The sequence below is a fragment of the Sphaeroforma arctica genome (genome assembly GCF_001186125.1).
Source record: "Sphaeroforma arctica JP610 unplaced genomic scaffold supercont1.2257, whole genome shotgun sequence".
NCBI lineage: Eukaryota > Ichthyosporea > Ichthyophonida > Sphaeroforma > Sphaeroforma arctica.
The window spans coordinates 1-7,640 of record NW_014038301.1 but is presented as its reverse complement, the minus strand read 5'-3'; the positions used below and the strand labels follow the sequence as shown (position 1 = coordinate 7,640).

The 7,640-nt window shown below is 42.6% G+C and overlaps 2 protein-coding genes across 2 annotated transcripts; both read left to right on the top strand.

Annotated features, from left to right (window-relative positions):
• Window positions 1-4,583: 4,583 nt before the first annotated feature.
• On the top strand, window positions 4,584-4,826 carry SARC_12376 (hypothetical protein; the record flags this gene model as incomplete). The annotated part of the gene is made up of 1 exon (XM_014293520.1): window positions 4,584-4,826. The coding sequence occupies one exon, from the start codon at window positions 4,584-4,586 to the stop codon at window positions 4,824-4,826; it is 243 nt and encodes an 80-aa protein (XP_014148995.1).
• Window positions 4,827-6,099: 1,273 nt separating this feature from the next.
• Window positions 6,100-6,426, top strand: SARC_12375 (hypothetical protein; the record flags this gene model as incomplete). Its single annotated transcript, XM_014293519.1, has 1 exon — window positions 6,100-6,426. A coding segment is annotated over one exon (327 nt), but the record flags the coding sequence as incomplete, so codon positions are not given.
• Window positions 6,427-7,640: the final 1,214 nt, after the last annotated feature.

Genomic DNA, 7,640 nt, shown 5'->3' with positions numbered 1-7,640 from the left:
AATCCTCTATTTGAGTATTAAAGCGTGTCCCAACATTAACCAGCCTGGAAGCGGCAGAATGCGAACGCCTTGTGATAGTGAAAGTAGGATTTGAGTTGGATATATTGGGCGGAACTGGAAGACTGATGCTGGGATTGGGACTTTCGGTATAGAAACTGTGAGCACACAGGCATTGTCAATCTTGGGTAATCACCACTGTACACCATCTGTTTAAAAATGATTGATGAGAAAGGGGAAAAGAATCAAGTCGGCCGCGGAGTTGTCTATCTAGATTGTCAAGAGGATATGTGTCGATGCAGGCCTTGATGGAATTACATCGATTCCAACTGGGCCTGCTCCCTTTCTTGACGGACATGTAACAACTATTACACATAGACGCTCTGTATTTAGGATGTGAATATTATTATATTGCGTGGATGGATCGAGGCTGGGGTAGAAGGGATCGATCGACTTTGCGGATCCTGTGGAGTTAAAAACTGAATTTGAGTGCTTTGAAATGGTGTCTGGAGTGTGCAAGTGTTCTACATCATGTTCTCCTCGGCCTGTGAGATTTTGCTATGTGGAGGACCGTTGAAAACGACAAAAGGCATGAAGAATTTGTCATGCACTGGCGCGTTCATCTGCGAGGGAGGCCACACTTTGAGAGCTGTTCGGAGATTTACACTTGCTTGCAGATTCCAAATTATGTCTATAATTTCGGTGAGACAATTAGCAGGTGAAATCTGAGAGAAGCCGATTCCAGACATGTGTTTGGCCATGTATTTGTGTCAGCACTTAGGTTCTAATAGTTGGGCTTCTCCACTCCTTAAGGTTAATCCTGGAGGGAATGAAACCATCGGATGGTTTTCCTCTTGGGATATTCAAAAGGGAAGTCTGAGGAGTTGATGGGATGCGTAGGCATGTTACTTCTGCGGTGTTCATAGGATATGATGGATGCACTATATGTATATGTTTGTGGTCAGATTGTAACCAGAAGACATGGGGATGTATTTTGAGAAAATTGATAGTGAATTGGCGAAAAAATTGTCTTTGGTAGATAATGGCGGTATTGGCTGGAGATATGGTGTTGGTTAAATTGTGAGGACCAAGTAGTGATGGTGTGAGCACGTGATAACGGGTTTTAAGGTGTGTGTTTTTACATTTTGTCTGCTAAAATCGCCACCTGCTATTGCAGGTTTGAGCAACAATATGGATGTTAGGATCTCATTAATTTGTAGTTGGGGCTTATTATGGGTGGTGAATACACAGCGGTACTTGTGGTTTTGAATTGAAATGAAAGATGAAAAAGAGGAGTTATGTGTAAACTTAAGTAAATGTGCTAATGTTTGGACAGGGCTAACACATCGCTTCTATGAAGATGAGTTGGGACGAATCAAACCGCTAACCATTTCTCAACTTGTTCTTTTACTACAGCCTCATGTCTCCAGGATACATAGTTCCTAGAAGGACACTTTAGCTGGTAAAAATCTACCTTGGTTAGGCTAAGGCTGACGTATCCGTCGTTAAAACGGAACTTAGACCAGTCAGTAATCTTAATTTTCTTATTTACTAAAATAATATCCATAATCTTACTTGCAAGGTCTGGTATTAATGCCTTGACTGTGTCAGACGGTGGCGTATATGGTTTTAAACAGTTATCGTCTGATTGAACTTTTAATGGATTGGCATTGTTCGATACTTAATGTGAGCGTATCGCTCATTCCGACTATAATTTCGCACTTCTGTGACATCTTAACTATCACAGCTTGAGTGGTGATATTTCTATCATCGGCCAAAGAGATTTTAACATCGGTGGCCATGGTTTTACACTTAGAAGTTTTCTCATCTGCTAAAATTAAGAGAGTGATTTGCGCTCGCCGTTCGATATCTTTCATTAAAGCAAAGCGATCGGATATAAATGAAATTTTCGAACCAGGATCAATCAGTGCAAGGATTTAATTTCCATTGCAATATACAGATTTTTATTACGCGCTCATCTAAGGAGTCGTTGTATTGTCTTTGTAACGATTGTACCCGTTAGTACCTTCATTCCAACTGAATGTCGGGCTTCTTGTCACAAGACTTACCATGACAATATCCATTGGTTTTCTCGCACTTATCGCACTTTGCGAGATAATGCGTGCATGCAGGTGCGTACTTTCCATTACCATAACTACTTAGGGTCAATTGGTACATATCATACCCACACTGCCCATTTTTAGATCTGATTGTACGCAGGGACCTTCGGCTCGGCACGACCCTTCTTAATAGGGCGTGTATTTTCGTGTGTTTTGAATAGTCTCACGAGGGCATGTCTGTGTGGGTCTCTCGTTTGATGTCTGCCAAGATACGTATCCTTGGTCAATCTGCCCTTGCGATTTCTTAATAGCCGCCTTCTCCCGAGAGGTCACTCGTCTGGGAGGGTATACAGTGGACACAGTCTGACAAAACTGATCCTACTGTAGCAGAGTCAAATAAAACTTTCCCAGATCACGAGGTTTGTATGCAACTTGCGACGAAGCTCAGTATACAAACTCTCCCGGTCATTGTTCCCGATGTTTATACAGAACACATGCATAGCCAGGAATCCTTTTTAATATCAGGGCGTTTCAAGTCCGCATCGAGTTTCAATATGTAGCTCTGTATGATCGTGTTTGGTACTGGTTCGGCTAAGATTGAACTTGGCCCAGGGCTGCGCATGTCCTTGCTTTATAAAAACGTTACTAGTCACCAAATCGCTGGCCAATCACGGCAGTGGTTTGATTCGTCTTGATGTCTCTGAAGGATGAAGTAATTTGTTCCTTCAGGATCATACGGCTGCATTAGTGCAGATATTCATTGATGTGGAGCGATATTATTCGTCGTCAACATCACTGTTAATGCATTCAGCGTGCGAGTCAAAGTATCAACATCATGGTTATTACTGAACTCGGAATTTTGACTGCTGCCGTTCCAGTTCGTCTTAAGTCAACTAATCATTCCCTTGAGGACAAAGTACCCTGGACGGAGATTTATGACCGGACCAGAGGATCGGAAATATATGAAGATTTTAGAACCGGGCCAGAGGATCGGATCTAAAAGAGATTATTTTGTAAGATTCGGTCTATCAAGGCGATATTAACGCCTTAGAGTAATTAAACGCTTAGGTTAAATCTAGGTATCGTGGAATTCGAAGTAAATAAACGAAAAGAAACTTTTGGTAAAGTTAAGTATGCCTCGTGAAAACAGCAATACTCTGAGGGATTGTGAGGCTGAGACATTGCCTATATATAATCCTCTCAGTACTGTTTTCGCCGAAGGGATTCTATTTAGTGTTTCGTTGTCGCTCTATTAGAAACTATGGTATGTTTCGTTGGGGTGAATCCGAGAGACTCATAAAATCCTATCTTTAGAAAAAAAGAAGAAGAAAAAAAGAAAAAAACTCTTGATGTCCATAGTTAGTGTATTAACCAATAACTTGCCACTTATCAAGAATTACCGACTTAGCCTTCGTCAGACTGGCATATTTGGTTGGCTGAACGGAGGTTAAACTAGGTAACGCTAATAATCCCTAGAAACCTATATTCGGTTGACCCATCTCGCTACCGAAGTATTCAGATATAAATAGATTTGTAAAGTAAATAAAGTTCTATTAATAGAACTAGACCAAATCTTTATGTTTGGTATTTAATGGGGCCTTTTAATGGCCTTGTCCAAATATCTTATATGTAAAATGGAAAAGGTATTAATTAATAAAACCGTTAAAAACCATTTAGGAAACTTAAGTTCTTTGTACCATTAAGAGTACGTTTGTAGTTTACGTACTGCTTAAGAGTACGTTTATAACATAAGAGTCTAATGTGGAGGCCCGGCTATTACAATTTCAGGACCGGACTAAGGGACCGGACCAAAAATTGGAACAGCGGATTTAATATGAGAGAATCATGACTCACAGGGTGTCATCAGAATTTAGTAACTGGGAGACGAATGATGGCTCATAGGGTGTCATCATAATTTAGTAACTAGGAGATGAAAAACATAGATACGGGTATCTCGTTCCACATAGGAACGTGATAATAAATACAGCAGACGCGCCGTTCATATCAGCACTTCTGACCGAGTTCACTTACTTCAGACTTAACACTCTTTACTAAGCGGTACTTGGTTTTGACCACATTTAAATGACCGAACTACTGTATTTATTATACTACGTTCTTTAAAGACTAAATTTACTGAGCCAACAATGTTAAATTCATTTTTTTTCCTGCGATATTGAAGGGACTCAGCACTACACCGATATCTAAGATAGATAAGCAAGCCTGTGACCGGCTGCTGAAATTGTTGCTTGGAGCTGTTCGTCGAGTATCCCTAGTATGCGCTAAGGTGGAAACAGCATTCGCTAAGGAACCGGCACCCGAGGATGAAAAGAAGGCAGAAATCCACGTGACATTGACCCGTTTGGTTCTGAGGCCCAACACTCGATTGATATCTTGGATAGACTTAAACATCAACCGGATTCGATTGCTGATCAAGAAGGTCACTTGAATACGACGATGCATGTGCAGGAGGCCACAGAAATTAATCATTTAATTAGTGAACAACTCCGCCATCTTCGTGAGCTTTCAATGGCGGATATTGACACGTCTACGCCCCATGAGACGGTTCAGACACCATCGGATGATGATATTTCTGAGCCTCAGGCCGTACCAACATCGAAACAACATTGGGATCCTCAATACCCAACACTGGCATGGTCGACATCAACCGACCAGTTGCCTAACAGCGGGCCTAACAACATGAAACAAATTAGCCTGGTGAAACACAATTGGCCGCACAAAGCCCGTACCTCAAGTGGCTCCGTACGATAATGTGCATGTTACTCGTAGAGAGCGGATGTTGAAACACGCTCAAAATCGAGCACAAGAAATTCCGACACAGGAGGAGATGCCGATCGACTCTGAGGATTTGAGTCGCAATTAGGAGTCGTCAGCTGCAGTGAGATCTCCTGGTTGAAATTTTCTGGTCCCAGCGGAATTGCATTTGGACATGGCTATCCCCCAAAATTTGTCATGATCGGCGAAGTGTCCCGTTGATGCATTTCGCAGAATGATGAAATTTCCACGATAGCAGCCTATTCACGGTCAAGCAGCAGTGAATTTTATTTCGGGACAAGTTGCAACATCGTCGTCGCCCACAGTCACCAGAAGAGCGGAAAGAAAACTGACAGGATAATGCAAATGTACCTATCGATACGCTTGCACATCGCAAACAATTCCCTGTTCACGACGGTCGCTACTTAGAGAAACCGCAGGATGTAAAACCATGTAGGATATCACCACCCACAGAGTCGTGCATCACTGCATCTACCGCGGCCGAAATGAAAATGCAGGCCTTTCATCTCACCCAACGTATGATACAAGCAGAAGCTGAGGGGCGCACAGAGGACGCCCCTTCCTTGCACGGTTTAATTCGCACATCTAATGCAACGTTGAAGACATGATCGGTAACGGTAGACAAACGGATACCAAAGGAATGGCCACCCAATCCACAGGGCAGCTATTATTTGGATATCCCGCAAAAGATACATTTGCATGCGTTCATCTTGGATTGACATAAGAATGCAAAATTTAACAAGTTAGACCCGATCCATATGTAGATGGGCCTACATAGGGCATTCCAGAAGGAAGGGGCGCCCAAGGCGTTATTGAATTTTGTTATGGAGAACGAACAAAATTGCAGTCAATGTCATTTCAGGGCGCCACTGATTATATTGTACGACAACGCATACAGAAATGTATTGGCATGCATGAAGTTAAACCTTCCGGTGCCACTTGAGGCACAACCTCGGGATTTTGAACGCAAAGCAGACTTCATGGAGATGCGACAATATAAGAATCCGTTACAGATATACCGCAGTCATGGTATGCTCAGCCTGATACGTCAAGCTGCGGGGGAAGCATATTACCTACCGTGATACCCTTCGTATGGGGTTCACGTTCACACACACGAGTGCGTGTGGAGGCGAACAGACGAGCTAACTCGCATGCACCACCAGCATCGAACCCTCGTGCTCGTTGTCGGATATGTGAGCAGAATCTCCCTCCTGGCCCAGCTCTCGCACCCCGCTGTCCTAAACTACAGAGAGCACCAACATCAACCAACACAGGCAACTATACACAATATGGGGGTGCGCCACCACAACGTGCATCGGCTGTGGGCACACCCACGCGTACACAACAAGCGTCGGGTAATAACTTCCGACCTCGAGTCAATCGAGTGGATGGTGATAACCGTGTATATGATACTTTACAAGTAAACGGACATGCAATGCGCACACTCATTAACACGGGGGCGAACCGCTCTGTTATCACTCAGGCATCCGCAGAAAAGGCACGACTATCTATTACACCACCAGTTAAGGATAGTTATATATATTTGGCGGACAAAGTTTCCGCACACCGCGCTTAGGCAAAACGCATGCCACGACAGTTCAATATGGCACAAAATCTACCGAAGGCTTTACGTTTGAACTTATGAATCTTAAGGAGAATTAGGTCTCGGCCTTATGGGACTATCGTCACCTTTTCCAGAAATCAATCGAAATGTTGTTGACGGACTGCTCGAACCGATCGACATTCGAATAGCACCACACTTGTCAGAACCAAAGGATATTCGACAACGGCTACGACAGTACTTAGATGCCGGAGAGACAATTTTGGATGCAGCTCGGTGTACTCTACCAGGCAGTTTTAGGGTATTCCTCCCCCCTCGTGTTTTCATTGTGGGTAACCCTAGCTAACCCTGGATAGGGCCACCCCTTAGTTTTAGACCCCTGTTCAGTGGCCAGTGCTTTGTTTACAGTCACAGCAGATGTGCAAGCTGATAACAATTCCATTGGTTGACAGTTTGGCTTTTTATGTATATGTGCATTATTTGCCCTTTAAATATTTTACTACAGAAGTTCATAGTGGTTTTAGCCTAAAACTTAATAATGCACAGAGACTACGTCTATGTGCCGAAATTCAAATGCACACATCATGTGGTAATGAATATTAATTTACCGGAAGACAAGACGGTATTGTATATGGTTTCAGCCCTTCAATAACGCGAAGGTTAAACCACGCGGCCAATTCGAGCTTGACACAATACCTGAGATCAAAAAGTCGTAGATATTTATTTACATTCAAATACCTAGATAGCTTCCACTTGCGAAATTTGCGAAAACAAGATGGCTTCGAGCTTGAGAAGTGCTAGCTTTAGATCAACAGATAATCTTGTTCGTAAAACGAGAGCGTTCATATCAATTGATATATACTGCTCAAGGTATGCATATGGAACTTAAACATATGGCTGGCTTTATAGTACACAAATAATGGGTTTGCAAGACTATCTCAGTCTTCACATGGAATGCTTCCACAACTTTTGATAGCCAATATGCACTGGCTATCCTTGTGTATATATGATTTGAATTTATTATTCCCGACGAAAACAATCTAGGTTATAACTACTAATAGCACGATATTTTACGTCAGGGCAAATTTACTTACAGTAGGCAATCCCAAGTGCAGCGATAGTGGAGTGGTAAAGTGATACGGCAAAAGCTGGAAATAATGTCGCACAAACACTCACACACACAAAACGCACACACACACACATATACATACAATATATATATATATATA